Here is an 18,406-nt window from a genome sequence, read left to right on the forward strand (position 1 = left end):
TAATGTACATATTTTTGCTATCAATGGCAGAAAAAGCTGAACTTTTCCCACCTGCTCCTTGCAAGGAAGAAGACTTGTTGTTTATGTGTGCAAATGATAGGAATGAATACAGGTAGTTCTCAATTTATGATCACAATTGAGCCCAAAATTTCTATTGCTAAGTGAAATATTTGTTAAGTGAGTTTTGCCCCATTTTACAACCTTTCTTGTCACAGTTGTTAAGCAAATCACTGCAGTTAAGTTAATAACACTGTTGTTAAGTGAATCTGGCTTCTACATTGACTTTGCTTGTCAGAAGGTTACAAAAGGAAATCACGTGACTCCGGGACACTGCAACCGTCATAAAGATGAATCAGTTACCAAGCACCTGAATTTTGATTACATGACCATGGGGATACTGCGATGGTCATAAGTGTGAAAACAACCATAAATCACTTTTTTCTGTACTATTATAACTTTGAATGGTCATTAAATGAACTGTTGTAAGTTAAGGACTACCTGTAATGTGCCTGCTTCTACAGTAAGGCCATTCTGAAGAGGCATCCTGGCCTCTTAACTCAAGTTTTCCTCTTTTAAAGGAATTGCGAAGAAAATGCACCCTTGTGGAGTACTTTACACCTAGATGAGATCGTCTCTTTGAATGACACCTTCAACATCAGCAAGGTAAATGATGGCTGCCTATACTGAATCAATCCGGTGCTAGAGAAATGCCATAATCAGTTAACATTTTGTTCCCAGACATCAGCTTAGGGTTGTCACCAGGAATAGTTACAGCCTCCTTGAATGGTTCTAGAGAATGTACTGAAAAACAAATGAAGTTGTGCTCTGCATATAGTCATCTGGCATTTCTCTTTTCCCTCTAGTACACTCAAAGCATTGATTCAACCTTGAATAAAATAAAGATCAATATTGGATCTGTTGAGCTCCTGAAGGATGACCAAAAACAGAGCTTGCTGGATCTGAGTTCAAAAGATGGGCCTCTGAATGTGGATTTTAACAGTACTCTTGAACAAGTAAGATAAAAAATAAAGAAAAGGCTTGTCAAAGAAAGGAAAAATGTTGTTATAAATTCCTTCCCAGAAGGAGCTCTATAAGGACCAGACATTCTTCTGTATCTTCTCCAACTGCTCTGTTGGAGAATGGGCAATGTTCACATTTACTGGGGAACACATTGCTGTTTCCTGACACAGACGTTAAAGAGTCTGCTACCTGAAGGATTCTGAGTTGATATTGTCAAATATTATAGCTTATTGGCAACTGCTCCAGTTGTGATTGTGTTTGGCTAAGCCCTGAGGTTATCATCTATAGCCAAAGAGTTGACAGAATATTTACAATATGTACCTTTAAAGTTTTGTGTGGGTTTTTTAAATTGTTCATTTTTTTAACATATATGTTTCTTTTTAGCATTCTGTGTAAATTAACATCTCAATATAGTATAATGAAATAATAAAAATGCAATAAAAATGTCATTCTTTATAAATAACAGCAACTACGAGTAATTAAGCAGTGATCAGATAGGCTAGCATGATTGATCAATTTGCCTGCTAATATTGTGGACACAATAGAGAAGAAGACACACTTTACCTAGTCCTTAAAGGATAATCAGAAAACTTATTGGATTGCTCTGCTGTCAGAAAACAGTCATAAAAATACCTATGTATCCAAAAGCAAATAATCTAACAGTTGCTAGTGGACATTCGAAAAATCTCTGCTAGTAGATCAGCAGAAAACAGGGATGAGGTGAACTCACTCCTCCTAGTGATGAGATGAGGAAAAACAATAACATGTATTGTATTAAAACATATGAGTATTGACTGGAAAATATGCAGAAATATTCAAAAGTAAATCTGCCTTCAATTCCATATTTAATTCATTCAAGTGTATTTTGCTTGCTTGACTTCTGTGTTCTCTTTTTCTCCTTTTTCTACAGCTTAACCAGAATCTGACCAAACAAAATCTGAATACCTTGGCTAATAACTTGAAAGAACTGGCAAATACTGTGAGTAGTCCTTGGGAAAGGATACCCACATGATCTTATATAACTGTCTTCCTCAACTTCTAAGTATACAGCAGATGTTATGGGAAATCCTTTTGAGTAGACATGGAATTTGGCAGATATAGCTATTCTCCCAGCTGCTGCTGGAAGATGTAAACTAATTCTATTCTAAATTGTGTCTTGGAATGTGGCCTTCAAGTAGCTTTGACAATGAACTGCACAAAAATAACAAGACATCAGGAAATTCTGAATAATAATAATAGTAATAGTAATAATAATAATAGTAACAAAAGCAATAATAATAATACTCACTGCTCAAGAACAAACACTACAAACTAATGCCATGAAAGCAAAAATACAACAATCCACCAACAGTCCAAACTGCTTCACATTTAATATGTGAATGCAGCAAAACTGCACAAACTGGTTACAAAGCTAGACATGACTGAGTTGCTAAATTAATCCATTGGTCATTATGTAAAAAATACAACTTACCTGTATCCAAAAAGTCATGGGAACATAAAGTGGAAAAAGTTATAGAAAATGAGAAGGTGAAGATCTTGTGGGACTTATGAATACTGACGGATTGTCACTTGGAACACAACACGCCAGATATCATAGCTGTCGAAAACCGAAACGTACAATTTATTGACATCGCGGTACCAGGAGATGCCAGAGTTGAAGAAAAAGAACTGGAAACAATTATGAAATATCACGACCTGGCCATCGAAACTACACGGCTATGGATGAAACATGTAACAGTGATACCCATTGTCATTGGGGCACTTGGTACCATGTCCAAGATACATCAACAAAGTGCAGTTTCCTGCAATAATACCAGTAGAACTGCAAAAAACTGTGCTACTTGGAACATCATACATCTTAAGAAGGTACTTGGTTGATACCTAGGACCCTGGCAGCAACCCGTATCTACCATTAGCACCAGTCAATGGTATTTGTGATGCACTTTTGAATGTTCAGTTGACTGAGTTTCATGTTTAATGAATAAAGTAAATAACAACAACAACAATACTGTATGCTACCTGATTCCCTACAACCCTGGATAGCTCACAATAATCAATCAAATACATTACAATAAAAATCAATAAAATATAAAAGTTAAAGAAAAAAGATATCAAGCACAACAGACCAGATGGAATGAAGTGAGAAGTCTCATTCACCTCACCAAAGGCATGGGTGAAGACATGGGTGGCTTGAATTGCACCTTAAATTATACCCAGAAGCAAACTAGCAACCAGTGCAAAGCAGAGATGTTACATGGGCATACCAAGGCCTGTGCATCACCATTCCTGCCATTGCATTCTGGGCCAGTTGAAACTTCTGGAAAGTCTTGAAGGGAAATCAGTGTAGAGCACATTGCAGTAGACAAACCAGGTGACTAGGCATGGCCGACTATCTGAAGGGACTCCCAATCTAGAAAAGGGCAAAACCTGTACACCAGAAGTGCAAACACCCTTCTGGTCACAGCTGATACCTGCTCCTCAAGCAGGAGCTGTAAGTCCAGGAAGATTTCCAGATTGCATACCAAATTTGAAGAGGCAATGTTACCTCTTCCAATGGTCAAGAATATGTCTGGGCTTAGAGAAAGAAAGAGAACCCTCTAAAATTGCTCCCACAATCCCTAACCCATGGAGTTATCTCAGGATACTGTGGTCAATGATATTGAAAGCTGCACATGATCTCCATCTTGGCTCAACCATATGCTCAATCAATAAACATGACCAAGGCTGTCTCAGTACTAAATCCTGGTCTGAAACCTCACTGAAACAGTTGGAGTAGAACCTGTTTTGAACTAGAAGGTAATTGTTGAGGGAGAATGGAGTGAAATGGGGCATTGAAATTGCAGAGTACAAATGCTAATTGGATATGACTCCATGTCAAGTTTAATGAATACTGTGTGTATAAAAACAATAAATAATCTAATATCATTCATTCATTTTCAGACAACCAGTGATACAGGTAAAAAGTTGCAACGTCAAGCTGATGAGCTGAAGGAAATCCAAAATTGGATAAACCTCAAATTTCCTCCAGAAATTGTGAGTGTGGTTTCCCTTGTCTCTCTTTATCTTCTTTGACCAAACTTGGTATAACTGATTGAGGAATTTATTTGTTTTCTCCCTTAGAAAGCCTTGAAGGAAAGCATCCAGAGCTTGCAGAAATCTACACCTCAAATTCCAGTAAGCAGGCTGGGTGGAAGTGAAAAACTGGGGAAGAGGCCTTTGATTCTAGGGTTTCTAAAGATTTCTGTAAACAACTATCGTTGAGATATTTTAGAAGTTCTGCTAGAGGCCAATCTGTTGAGATAAGAGATAGAAAATTGTGACTTCATATTACTAAGTGCCAATTGGGGAATTCAGAAATTTATCTTGGCATAAAAAGGTTTTAAATTTATTAAATTTATGACAAAACTGAACACAATTAAGAGGTTGGTAGACATCACACAAAGGAGAGAATGAGTATGGAAGGTCCATTTATAGCACGGGTGTCAAACTCACCACATCACATGACATATGACTTTTTTTCTCCTTTGCAGAGCTGGGATGGGCATGGTCTGCATGTATTGTATCTGGCCCATGCGCTGCCAGTTTGAGACCCTTGATTTATAGCATTAGCAGAGCTATTTGTGTGAAGTTGAATATCATTGATTTAAAATGCTTATTGACATCATTCCCTTCATGTTTAATTTAATAAAAATGTATCAAAGAACATGTCCCAGCTTTCAATATGCTGTGGGATTTGTGACGCTAGATGTGCAAGCTATTTTTCTTGAGCAGACAGCTCAGATGTATCTGAATAGAAGCTTTTGAAAGAATCTAACACCGATATATCCCACCAGAATCGGATAAACTTCACGCTGTCGGAAATAAATGAGACCAATTCATTTATACAGCACCAGACAGAGAATGTTATAAAAAATGTAAGTTTTCATCAGTACCTTAGTATGTTTGTCTGCTTATTTATTTACAATGGGAATAAACTGTGCCAGTTGGCCCCAGCACTTTGGTCAGAACTGACATCAGCAATCTAAAGTGAGATGGGGGTGGGGTGGGGGGGGATGAACAGACGCTCCAGGATCCAGCATATTATTTCCTAGGGCTGTGCATGATTTAGAAAAAGTCCTTCAGACATTGTGGGAGTACTGTTGTTCATTAAGTGGCCTGAAGGAAAATGCTGCTACTTTAAGGAATCCACTCATTAAGCCAATAGGTAAACCTTAGGCTAGCTTCAAACCCTGAAAAACATTGTGCTACTTTCATCAATATAGGTAGCTTTTGATTTATGACATAGTTGGGGCCAAAATGTTGGTTGATAAATGATATTGTCATTAAGGAAGTCATCACGTGATTGGATCACAATTTTATGACAGTCATTAAGCAAATCATATCATTAAGTGAATCACATAGTGTTTAAATGAATCTGGCTTCCCCAATTGACTTTGCTTGTAGGAAGATAGCTGGGCAGGTTGCAAGTCTCAATCACATGACCACAGGATACTGCAACCAGTTGTAAATGGGAGCCACTTGCATTCCTGCATCCATAGGAGTGGTATGATGGTCTTAGCTTTGAGAACTGGTCATAAGGCACTTTTTCTACAATCATTAAACAAATAGTCATAAATCCAGGACTACCTGTACTAGTATGGCCATGCTTCTTATGCTTGCAGGAAATCTGAAATAGTTCTTCTGAGTTATTTAAGCATGGAGAGCCTTATTACCGCTAGCAAATCTTGCATGAAAGAGCTGTGCTTGCTTGCTCCTTCTCCCCCCCAACCTGAGTCTTCTAGAGCTTCATTTCCATTCATGGACTGCAATGCAATTTATATAGGATAGAGCCGTGGTGGTGCAGTGGTTAGAATGCAGTACTGCAGGCTAACTCACTGCTCACTCCAGGAGTTTGTTTCTCACTGGCTCAAGGTTGACTCCATCCTTCCAAGGTTGATAAAATGAGGACCTAGATTGTTGGGGGGTCAATATGCTGACTCTGTAAACCTCTTAAGATAGGTCTGTAAAACACTATGAAGCGGTATATAAGTCTAAGTGCTATTGCTATATTTATGCTCCAAAACTGAGGGATCTGCAATGCAGTTTATATAGAATATTTACACTCAAAACTGAACCATTTCCTGGGTTTGAACCCATCCTCTTCTCTACTTCCATGTAGGAGACCAAGACTTTTATATGGAACACAGTGAATTATTTTTCCTCTTATCTGACATGGGTTGAGAGTTCTGTAAGTATTATCAATCATTTCTAATAGAATAAGGATGGTCTTGCTGGGCTTACACTTTTATCTTGCCAACACTATGTACCAGCAATTATCTGTCCAAACCCTTACCAAACAACATGTAGATTCAAGAGGCATGACTATTTTTTAAGCCAAGAACCTTTCCATTCCCTTGATATGTTGTATGAAGATCAGTAGAATTGTTTGGTGACCCAAGTAAAACTTATCTATTGTTTCAATATACCAATTGTGCTTTGTTAATCTGGGTTTAAGCATAGTATATTGTATAAGGGCAGCCATAAAAATGCAGTATACAATTATTGAGGGATTGAGCTTTTCCTTCTGGGTTGGAAGATAAATTATTATAGATTTCAAAACATATGGTGGTCAAATAATGAAAATTATTGTCCTGAAGATCAGAGCTTGGTTTTCTCTGATGAAACGTCTAATGAAATGTTTTGTTTTGCTTTTAAATCTTTGTTGGCAGATCATAGGAGAATTTGGTCGCTGCGGTCCTGTAGCCTGGGCACTGGATAGCGTGAATACCATTGTCTGCAATTACCTTGTTGATTCTTTGGTGAGAAAATCAGTAGGACTAATCAGAACATTAATTGAGATGTAGGATTGCTAATCCTGTCAACATGGAATTAAGGCAAGAGATGGTCGTTACAACAGAGTGTAACACCAAATTGTAAATAAGAGGAGCATATGATTATAATTGTCTTGGGCGTCAGTTTGCTGTAACAACCCATGTCTTAATTTTGAGAAAAAAATGCAGGGAGAAATTAGAGGTGCACATACTTCTGAACAGAAACAGGAGTGGAAGGTACATAAAGAATGCTCTAGCTAGTGCATATTAAGACCAGAAGGTGCAAATGCCTTCTATGTGAGGATATGTCCATCATTAGAGATATTTCTCTTGGCAGTCTCAACCAACTAAAGCTGTGCTGAAATACGTAAAGCATTGCCTCCAACAATTTATCCCTTTTGTTTCCCCCTCCTAGAATGCCTTCTGGTTCAGTCTGGCCTGGTGCACAATCTTTCTGCTGCCAAGTATCATCTTGGCTGTACGGCTTGCCAAGTTTTATCGTCGAATGAACGTCGATGACATATATCAGTAAGGATGATTTATACGTAGTAGGGCATGCTGCTCCCCCCCCCAATATTGTCTATGAACTAGTTTGAAAATTTCTTCAGAATCATCTGTGCAAGTACCCCCAACCCCTCCTGGGGCTACATTTCATATAACTGCTTCAGAAATGTGATCTTGCCATAGCATAACTGGAAGATCTTCCTTTTCTCTGCTTCTCTGTGTCATGATGTCCAATTCAATCACTAATTATTTTTGTGGTTCCCAGTCTATTTTTTGTGAGATCTATCATGTGGAAGTGGCAATATGCTGTGTGTATATATATATATATATATATGTTACTGACATATCCCTTTCTTCTATTAGGGATGAGATTATGGAAAACTTTGAACTGTGAGTATCTTTCCGTATCTGTGAGCAATCTTTGCTAGGCAGCACTGAAGTTCAAGCAAACGTATTAGGCTAAAGAAGAGCTATTTAATTAGCCACTAAAGGAGTCTGAAAGCCATTTGGGGTGTAGAGAATACCAAATATAGTGTAGGCACCTCCCTGTTCTGGTGTTAATACTTAACAAGGAAATGAACATAATGGTGTGCAGAGTGGGAAACTCATTGCAATACTGTAAGTTTTTGCAATACTGCAAGTTTTTGTCACATGACGACAAATAATGCTTGGGATGATGTGAAAAAGTAATGTGTGGTATGTTTATCAGGGTAGAGAGGATTTTTAAAACTCTTATCTTATAGCATGAACTAACAGTGAGGGACTGAGAGCTGCCGAACAACAAAGCAAAATCTCTAAAGCTTCCTATTTCCTAATCATCTGTACCCTTATTGTGGCTTACCAACCATCAAGGTTCAATTTTCTTAATTTCTTCTTTTCCCATTACAGGTCAAGGCAAAGCATGTTCAAAATGCCCCGGGCTGAGCTGAAGAAATAACATTTCCTTTTTCAACATTCCCTCTCTGAGAAGCTATGAATGCAACAAACAACGGTCGAGAGAAGTCTTGGGTTTCTCTTGACATTGTGCAGTGTGTGGATCTTTGCCACATTTTTTTCCTGAACAAGTTTGTAAGATGGCAACCACTTTTTCCCTTCAAAAGAGACTACTGTGCCATAAACTGTGTGACAGAGAAGTATAGTTTGGCTGTACACTCAGTCTATGAAGAGGGTTGTGCTCTTCTCTAGAGATTAGGCTTGCAGTCTATATGCTGTCCATTTTACAGGAAAAAAACCCTGATGCTCAAGGGGCTCCATAGTGATACCACGGCATTCTACTGAATTACTGTACAGACCCCAATATATAGCAGAACATCTTTACAGTAATTCTTTTGATCAACAGATCTAGAAATCTTTGCTAGATTAAGCTGAATTGCAAATAGTGCCTTCCTGGATCAATACCTACTCCATACCTACTTTAAAGGTTGATACTCTGAAGAGAAAGCAAATATGAGCCATAATGAAATACTACTGAGCAGTTTTGTATCGGGAAGAAAGAATTGCCTTAAATTTTATCTAGAGCACTTTGCAGATGTTGTCTTGTACTTCAGTATATCATTGCAATCTAGTCATGTATGTTTTTCTCTTTCCTTCTTCCTCACATTCTCCAATACTTGATTTGCATATTGTGAGCATTTATTTTCTCCCCAATATTATAGGACCATGAATTTTGTCAGAAACATGATTCTCTCATCAGAATGGGGGAATTTTTTTCATGAGATGAAAAGACTTAGTAGTATTTATTAAGAAATTAGTAATAGATATGAATGCATTTAGATTAATGCAAAATGAAGATGACTCCAATAATGAAAGTTGATACGATAAACCATTTGGAAGGAGAACATGAGGATTCTATTCCTTTCAGATTAGTCTTACCTAACACTCCAGATGTGTGACATAATTCCTAGTCAGCATTGGAAATTTGAAGTTTAGGGAAGGACTGGATTAGTAGCAGAAAATACAGGTAGTCCTCAATTTATAACAATTCACTTAGTGACTGTTGAAAGTTACAATGGCATTGAAAAAAGTGACATGACTTTTCACTTATGACCAATTCCAGCATCCCCATGGTTACGTGATCAAAATTCAGACACTTGGCAACCGATTCATATTTATGACAATTGCAGTATCCTGGGGTCATGTGATCACCATTTGTGATCTTCTGACAAGTAAAGTTAATGGGGCAACCAGATTCACTTAACAATTATGCTACTAATTTAACAACTGCAGTGTTACACTTAACAATTGTGGCAAGAAAAGTCGTAAAATGGGGCAAAATTCACTTAACACCTGTCTCTCTTAGCAACAGAAATTTTGGGCTCAATTGTGGCTGTAAGTCGAGGACTACCTGTAGTGTTTCTAATGAGTTACAGACCTAATAATTCAAAGTATAGCTCATAAATTAATTGCTGGTCTGAATGTAGCATTACAAATATTTTACTTCAAAGTATTAAATATTAGGATAGTAGGTATTGTTACTTGACTTTCTATTGTTCAATTTGCATATAAAACTTTTAAATTTGTATTTATAATAAAATTTAAATCAGATTCCCAGCACAGTAGCAGAAACCTTTTGCACTACATTTTTCTTGCTCCAGAAACAGCAATAGCAAAATCATTTTTCAGGCTTCTGGTTCTAATCTAGCTTTTAGAAGAATGTGTGAAGAATGACTTAAAGCAACAGTAAGAAATTACATCCTCATTAATCAAGGAAAAATGAAAACTTTACATAAAATATAACATTTTCTTATCTCATCCAGATATTGGGGGTGGGGGAGTGGCTCATATTTGTAAACTTTCAGAGCAACGAACATGCAAACAGTCATAGTTTAATGTACAGTACACATTCTCACTTTTACTCACTCACTGCTAGGATATCATTAAGACTGACCTTCTCCTGGCCAATTCAAGATTGTTATCATGCTATCACTTAGTTTAGGACAGTAATTGTTCCTAGCAGCTTCTGTCTTATTTAAATTATGTCTTATTTCTACTAAGTTTGATAAAGATATCTTCAGTTGCCTGGATTTCTATTATATAATAAATTTTATTTGATTCTACGAAGAAGCAGGACTGAAAGACTACTCTAGAGTGAAAATTATTACTCAACTCCCCTCCCCTCCTTGCTTTACCAAGAAAGATACTTGAATCTGTGTACATGCTTTTGCTTCTCATTTGAATGAATATAATTTTTATTGGTGTATTGTTTGTCTTTCATTTGTAAATTCAAGGAAATTATATTTTTCATGGCTTTTATAGGATTTGAGGTAGGCCTTGGATACTTAACATTTATAAATTGCTGTTCTCTAAGAATGAGGTCCGCAAAACATGCCATCTTGCTGTTACTGGAATTGCAATGTTAAATATTAACATAAATCAAGAACAAATCATCATGAAACCAGTTTTGGACCTTGCTTGAAAACCAGCTGGCTGCCACAGTATAAGAAAGAAATCTAAGATGGTCAGGACGCTATGTTTTGTTGGACTCGAAGTATTTGTAATTAATTGAACTATAATTTCAAATGCCGCTATTAAATATAATTTTGATGTATTTTTGCAATGGTGTGACACATGCTTATTCAACAGGAATACCTGCCTCAAAATTCAATGACGGATCAAGCCAGAAAATTCACCAAGATAACTGTTCCACCAAATTAATAATTGTAGGCTTACACATCTAAGAAATAATTACTTGTCCCCTCCCATCATATTATGAAAGTTAATTTCAGGTTGATTAAATGATCTTAGCAATATTTGAATTAACTCTTAATTTACTCTTCCCTGAACATTCCAGTTAGATAATCTAAAGGCAGGCATATTCCCGGTTTTTTAGAAGCTGGGAAGTTAAGATCACAGCTCTTATGCTATGGCTCAATAGACAGAGACACTGCTAGCAGTTTGCTTGCTGTAATTTTTCTTCCCAGACATGATTTGTACTCTTAGCTGACATTCTTTCAGGTCAGACTATGAATTATCTACTAGTGTTGGTCCCCATTAACAAGGGAGTCAGATTGAATCAACGAAAATATTATAGAAGATACAGCTGGGAGTATATAATGCTTATTCATTAAAATTATTCATTAAAAATAGCCTTAAAGGCCTGTTTATCTGCCAAGGTACTCAAGACAGGCATGCCACAAAGCATCCAGGCAAATCTTAAGGTTGCTTACCTTTTCACCCCTACTTCACGAGAACAAACATCCAACCTCTGTTTGAAATCCAGCACTAGCGAAGAATCCATTAGTTTGTAGACAGTAGAAAGGACCTTGCCTCATCAAGAGGGGCATTTACAGTAATTTCCAACTCTTAAAAAATAACTTTAAAATGGCTCTGGAATGAGGAAGCTTGAGGTTTTTGAAGAATGTTACCTATAGGAAGTAAAAGTATTGTACATTTGGAATGGCCAGTTTGGTATGAGCCAAATGTTTTGTGTTCTTTCATCACCCTTGTTTGCTTCTGACAGACTAAAGGGAGATTTAGAGTAGCTCTTGAGTTCTCCTAGATGTCTATCATCTATTCCAGAAAGGGGAAGCTCATAACTGGAAAGAAAACTATTTGCTTTACACTAAAAACCCCACTTCGCCAAGGCAGTGAAGGCAACCCAAGCCTAGTCAATGGATACATTAGCTTTCATTCATGTTTCTCAGATATCAGGGCTAGGTCCTGTCCTGAGCATTTTTCTACTAAACAATCACTCAGAAAACTTTTGAAGCTGTAGGGCAGGACAACAGAATTACAGCAGAAAGAAACAGTAGGTAAAGTACCTGCTCACAGCCATCTTTTCAAAATGGGTGGGGAACTTGTGTGGGGAAATGTTAATTTCTAACATTTCTGAGCCTTAATCAAACTGCTTGGGATTCCAAAGATTTCAGCAATTTTGTGAGGGCTTCAGATTCTCCATCTCTTAACAGTTTTCACGTGTATCCCATTGCCTTTTAAATCAAACATTGGCAGCAAAGCAGCTATTAAAAGCATTCTAAAACAGAGAACTGAAGTAGGATAGCCCTTGCTTTTATTCAACAAGCTACCTCCTTTTTGGATCACATCAGGAAAAATATTTTTAAAAACAATCCTGTCAGTTTCATGAGAATTAAAACAATGCTGTATCACCAACTACCTACACATAGTAAATAATATTCATGGTTAGACCACTTAAGGATTCCTCTATTTCTGTTAAATCTATGTAGAAAAAGACCCTATCATTATACATGTAGGACATGAGGATGCCAGAAATTGAAGTATAGCAATGTTTGGAAGACAAAAGTTCTCCATCCCTGATGGAGAGGACTATTTTTACTTAAATGGAAAAGCAGAATGGATTAATAAGAGCATTGTCAGGAGTTGTATTATAATAGCACTTTGTTTCAAATCTTGCCATTTTAAAGCAAAGAAGAATTTGCTTAAATATGAAATGCAGCATTAGGAGAAGTATACTTTCTTACAAACAAATATGGCATAAATTATTATAATGAATCTTTTCCACTTCTCTAAAAAGCAAAAAATAAAGGCTGTACAGGGGACAAAGGTGCATAGATAAAGGCAGTCAAAACAGCGGGGCTTCCCCTGCTTAAGATAAATATTGCTTAAATCTGTGATACACCTGAGTAGTAATTATTTTCAGAGATACAGCAGCTGTTGATTACATTTAGGGAGTTTCAAAAGCATTAGGAGGAAGTAAGACTGGTAAATGAAACTTTTAGACTTATTATTAAGAATGAAATAAGAGTTTAGAGAAATCTTCTCTAAACTAATCTCTTCAGATGCCTTAGACCAGGGCTGTCAAACTTGCGGCCCGTGGCCCAGATGCGTCATGCACTGGCCATGCCCACGCCCGGTTTAGCGGAGGAAGTCTTGATACGTCACGTGACTCCACCATGACCCGACTTTGACACCCCTGCCTTAGACTATAATAATCAGCCCCTTATCCACATAACAGCCTTGGAGGAAGATTACTTCTGAGCACAAAAGAACACTGCTACTCCTCAGTGAAACTCATATACAAATATAGTTGATGAATACAGATTGGCATGTTATCAGAATGTCAAACAGTCCCATATTATTATTCATGAAGGGACGGGAGTACATCAGTAGTAACATTTCAAATTTTACTGAAACAATTGCATTATTTTGATATGCAGCTGTCCCCAACTGATGCCCTCCAGATGTGCTAGAAATACTGTACAATCCAGAATTCTCACTTTGAGAATTATGATCCCAATATATCGGAAAGGTTAGGGAAGAGATGCTTTATTTACCCTAGTTTAAAGATATGTTTCCAATCGTTCCTAGAAGCTCTACACTCTTCCAAAGTCATTGACAATACATGATGCTGTGATTTAACTTCCCACTTTAGCTGGATGACCGTGGAATATAAAGACTCATGTTTCTTGTTCTAAGCCTGGACAATAAAAACTACGTTTGGTTTTGAAAGAAGGTCAGATCTTCCTGGGAGTCTGCTTTCGGAAAAGACTGATGGTTCCTGGGTGGTGTTGGTGGGGGAAAGGTTGGGACTTGTAAGACATGTCCAAAAACTTCACTCTGGGATGTTTCACTTTGTGCCAGTCTGTACAACAGTGGTTTAAGCAGGGCAATAGTAAGTTGGGATGATCCATCTTGTGCAAAAGGAAATGGGTTGAGCTCTACTGATGCTAGGTGTCGCTGAATAATGCTCAGGACATCAGCGGCACTCATATCTGCCGGACAGAGCTCCCACAACTTCTCCAAATAGGGGTCCAGTGCCCGGTGCCGGGAAAACTCCCCCAGGAGGTTAATAAAAATCTCTTTGTTTAGCAAAGGGCTCAATAAGGAGAATTTCTCCGCTGTCTCCATCACATGCTGCCATTTCCCATATTGGATAAGGAGACCCATGGCTTGGAGGATTGCTTTGGGCCTCTGGCTACAGAGCAAGAGCTCAATTTCCATTTCTCCATCTGCTCTTGGACATCTAGCACACCTTGGCAGTACAGCCAGTACTCTCTTATACAGCGGCACACCACCCTCAGGCCCTTCTTTGCTTTTATAAGTCCAAGACGCACCCAAATATTGTTGGGATAGCTCCACAAAGTGAGGCAACCATTTAGGCTTGAACTCGAGAAGAGAAAGACAGACAAGTTCAAAGAAGGGGAATACTCCATTTGGAGGGCTTTCTTCTTGCTTAGTTGGGCTAGGAGCAGCTCCCCCCAGAATTTTTTTCCATACATCTGGAGTGGCTCTAGCTACCAAAATGCCATCCCCATTCTCTTGTAGCTGGAGATGGTTCTGGATAGCTTTCCAGAAAGCCCCAGGGAAGGCAGTGAATATGACATTCAGGTATGCCAAGTTCTCTCTGCTCAAGTCCAAGTGTAGAAGGCGGCTAAGTTCTTGCTCCACCAGGGCTTCACCATAGCTCTTTACCTCACTTTCTGAAGCTTGAACCACGTGCAACTTGAGGAACTCCAGATCTTGATAATTTTGCAGTTCTAACTGCATTGTGCTCAGGAGCTTGGTATAAGATTCGGGGAGGGACGTGAGCTTTTTTCCTTTGGGATCAAGACTATGGCACAGGATGGAAGACAGTGCAACAGGAGCCTGAAACATCCCCCCCTTCTTCAGTTTCTCCACAGTGAGTTGGGAACTACTGAGACTCCGTCTTTGATAGTATTTGCAGGCTTCTTCAAACACCACCTGCACCAGGTTGGATTCAGACTGGCAGCCTTGATCTGAGCCTGAGAAGTCAAGAATGTAAATGCCATCCTGAGCAAAGAGCTGGATTTCTTCTTCTATGGTAGGAGAATCCAAAAAGTGTACTCTTTCAGTGCTCAGGACTTTGTTTTCTATCAGTTCTCTACTGTTCAAATCCACAAGATAAAGAGTATCCTTCAGCAAGCAAGCCAGGATGTCCCCAAATACCTTTAGTTGGACGTACTCTCCTGAACACAAAATGCCTCCCTCAAAGTCAAAGACAGGTCGCCACACGCCATTAGGTTGGACTCCCTGGATGGTGCCCGTTCGCATGATCAAGAGCAGTTCTCCACAATTGGATAGGGCACAGCTGTGAACAGCCAAATTTTTCATGGATTCCAAGAATCCCACGTAACTCAGCACTAGCTTTTTGAAGTCTATATCGCTGCCTGCATGCGAGGCTTTTATGGAAACACACGGACCATGTGGCGCAGCAATAACAATATCAGCCATTTCAGGTCGCCAGATGAGGACAAACTTGGCTATTCTTGGGAAGGTGGCTAGGGTGGGGACAAGAAAGACTCCCCAGGGTTTGGCCAAGACTTGGTAAACAGGGCTATTGTGCAAGATAACCCTGAGAGGGCTCAGCTGGACTTCCTGCTCTCCAACCTGAAGGCCTCGAACACAAATACAATACTGGAAGGCTCTTCTCTCAGGAGTCGGCTGAGCATCCAAAGGAGGCCTCTCTTCACACCACACAAGCTGGTCCCCCAAGCTGCAAATGGAGACAATCCGAGCCCGGGCTCCATGGCACAGTTCCAGGCTCTGCAGCAAGTGCCATCCGGAGGTGGGCACAAAGCGCCAGATTTCAGTCCTGCCTTGCTCCCAAATGATAGCCAACACCCAGGAGACAGTTGTGGCAGGGCTTTCCAGGAAAAGCAGCTCCACCACTGGGGGCTGAGGCGGCTTCCAAGTCTTCTCCAGGTCCCCTCCATCGAGCCCCAGGCGCTGAAAAGCCACCAGTCGAGGCTGGGAAGCCGGCTGGTTCCACAGGAGAATCAGATGATGCTTGTCGGGGCTGGTTAGGACGCGGCTGGGAGGCTCCCCGGAACGACGCTGATCCAGCAGCTCCCGCAGCCAACGGCCTCGAACATAGTCACTCCAGACCGAGACCTGCCGAAGCTCCACCGCTCCCTTCATTTCGGGACTTCCCGAACGGCTGCCGACTACATAGGGCCGGCCGGGAAAAAGGCTGACGAGCTGTACTAGGCCAAACTTCACCGACCCACCGAGGCAAATGCGAGATTATTTTATTCTGGCTTCTTGCAGCGGAGAAAAACTCGGCCCTCGCCAAGATTCTAGCGCTCCTGCATCTGCGTTATTACGCGCTCCTTTTTTCCCTCTCCACAAAGGCGTATGAAGCAATTCCACGCCTTTCCTTCCAGCCTTTAATGACCATTCGCTTTACAGTAGCCTTAGCCGAAGCTTTCAAACCCCGCTCTTTCCACGTTGCCGCGCCCCGCTCTCTATTCCCATCGCCTCTTACGGTTTCGGGCTCCAACTCTCATACGACGAAAGTCTGCAAGTTGCCCAATTTCTCTCTGTCTCTCTGGTTCACACGAGCGCGGAATTCCGCTTGAGCTGCTCGCGCTCAGACGGTGCGTAGCTGTTTCTTCGATCTCCCGGAACAGGCCAAAGGCCAGGCTCTCCGGCTCGCTCTAGCCGTTTCTTCCGCAAAGAAGCCCTCAAGGAAATCCACCAGCCCCTCCGCAGTCCAGAAGTAAACCAGCGCCGAATTCCTTATTGCAATCACGAGGTCTTTGGTTTCCGGACTGAGGCACTCCCCTCCGGTACTTCGGCACCAAATCCGAACTCCCTGCAATTCTTCTACTTCCGTCCCTGCCCGATGAGGTTAAAACCTGGCCGCCCCAATTAAGCTGCCTTTTCGTAGCCGAAAAGAAAACGAGAACTCTCTTGAGTTAAAGGGACGATGCGTCGATGGGCGGGGAAGCACTGACTGGGCACATATAGGCGCAAACAAGAGTTCAGCCTAGAAGAGGGTATATTTCGCTGTTAGTGCTAAAAGGTTGAAGGGCGCTTTATTGTTAAATCAAAAAAAAGTATTTAGACCGAAAGGAAGAAAAAAAAAATTCTTCCCCTCAACTAAATCTCCCGGATTAATTAAATCTAGACACGGACGGATTCCAAATCACTCGGAAAATTAGTAATACCATCCCAGATGCAGAAACAAATTACCAGGAAGAAGGAAGATTTGGACTATGTGCAAGTTTTGGAATCTGCTGAAAAAAATATCTTGTTTTCTACCTGCATCTTAAAATGCTGGTTAATGACATTTTTCTTCAAAAGTATGCATAGCACTGCTGCTTTAATTGCATTCAAGATTAACAAGTTTTCCTCCTTATAACAATTGCAGTACATGTGCTTCACTGTAGCCTTTTTTCAAGACAATTAGATTAACAGGAGACCTGCTTTAGCACACAGGTAGTCTTCGATTTACAGCAGTTCGTTTAGTGACCGTTTGAAGTTATAACTGCACTGAAAAAAGTGACTTATGTTTGTTTTTCACACAACCGTTGCAGCATCCCCATGATCAAAATTCAGATGCTTGACAACTGACCTACATTTATGATTGCTGTGTCCTAGAGTCATGTGGTCCCCTTTTGTGCCCTTCTAACAAGCAAAGTCAATGGGAAAGCCAGATTCACTTAACAACCGTGTTCCTAACTTAACAACCACGGTGATTCACTTAACAATTGTGGCAACAAAAGTCATAAAATGAAAAGGGCAAAACTCACTGAACAAATTTCTCACTCAGCAACATAAATTCTGGGCTCAATTGTGGTTATAAGTTGACTATCTGTATGTGCATTTTCAAAAGTGGTACAGGTAGTCCTCAACTTACAACAGTTCATTTATTGACTGTTCAAAGTTGCAAAGACACTGAAAAATGTGACATTACTGTTTTTCACAATAATGGTCACAAGTGTGGAAAATGTTCATAAGTCACTTTTTTCAGTGTCATTGTAACTTTGAACTGTTGCTAAGTGAACAGTTGTAAATTGAGGACTACCTGTATAGGATTCATCTGCATTCTTCAACTCATTTACTTATTACTTCTCCAGTGAAGCATGAGCAATGGAAGGACAAAGCCAGTGGAAAATCAAACAGAAGCACCTGGATTTACTGACTTCTTGTTTTGCTAAGAATGTTTTGAAACCAGCACAGAAGTGTCAATGCGCCTGCAAGCAACAAAGAGGGACAAAGATAGCTGGGTTTAAAATATCCATACCCAGCAATGAAGAATGCTTTCAGGCCACAATCTATTTTGGGGTGACTCTGACCAATAGACCATGGCTGAAACATGTGGCTCAACTTTTGGATTCTCCTCTTTCTCT

The 18,406-nt window shown here is 39.8% G+C and overlaps 2 protein-coding genes across 4 annotated transcripts in view; one reads left to right on the forward strand and one right to left on the reverse strand.

Annotated features, from left to right (window-relative positions):
• LOC117678617 (prominin-1-A-like) overlaps positions 1-10,881 on the forward strand; it is a 37,798-nt gene extending 26,917 nt beyond the window's left edge. For all 3 annotated transcript variants that reach the window (XM_034439903.3, XM_034439904.3, XM_087872816.1), the window contains 11 exons: positions 579-663; positions 864-1,013; positions 1,931-1,999; positions 3,961-4,053; positions 4,141-4,194; positions 4,854-4,934; positions 6,179-6,247; positions 6,729-6,818; positions 7,246-7,358; positions 7,698-7,724; positions 8,223-10,881. In XM_034439903.3, coding sequence (XP_034295794.2) covers positions 579-663; positions 864-1,013; positions 1,931-1,999; positions 3,961-4,053; positions 4,141-4,194; positions 4,854-4,934; positions 6,179-6,247; positions 6,729-6,818; positions 7,246-7,358; positions 7,698-7,724; positions 8,223-8,271 — 880 coding nt within the window. In that variant the 3' untranslated portion in view covers positions 8,272-10,881. The remainder of the gene's footprint in view (positions 1-578; positions 664-863; positions 1,014-1,930; positions 2,000-3,960; positions 4,054-4,140; positions 4,195-4,853; positions 4,935-6,178; positions 6,248-6,728; positions 6,819-7,245; positions 7,359-7,697; positions 7,725-8,222) is intronic.
• A 1,439-nt stretch (positions 10,882-12,320) lies between these two features.
• Positions 12,321-16,984, reverse strand: HPS6 (HPS6 biogenesis of lysosomal organelles complex 2 subunit 3). Its single transcript, XM_034439902.3, has one exon. The coding sequence runs from the start codon at positions 16,188-16,190 to the stop codon at positions 13,743-13,745; it is 2,448 nt and encodes an 815-aa protein (XP_034295793.2). The 5' UTR covers positions 16,191-16,984; the 3' UTR covers positions 12,321-13,742.
• Between the last annotated feature and the right edge of the window lie 1,422 nt (positions 16,985-18,406).

Source organism: Pantherophis guttatus, chromosome 6 (genome assembly GCF_059756535.1).
Source record: "Pantherophis guttatus breed Tessera chromosome 6, ASM5975653v1, whole genome shotgun sequence".
Lineage (NCBI taxonomy): Eukaryota > Metazoa > Chordata > Lepidosauria > Squamata > Colubridae > Pantherophis > Pantherophis guttatus.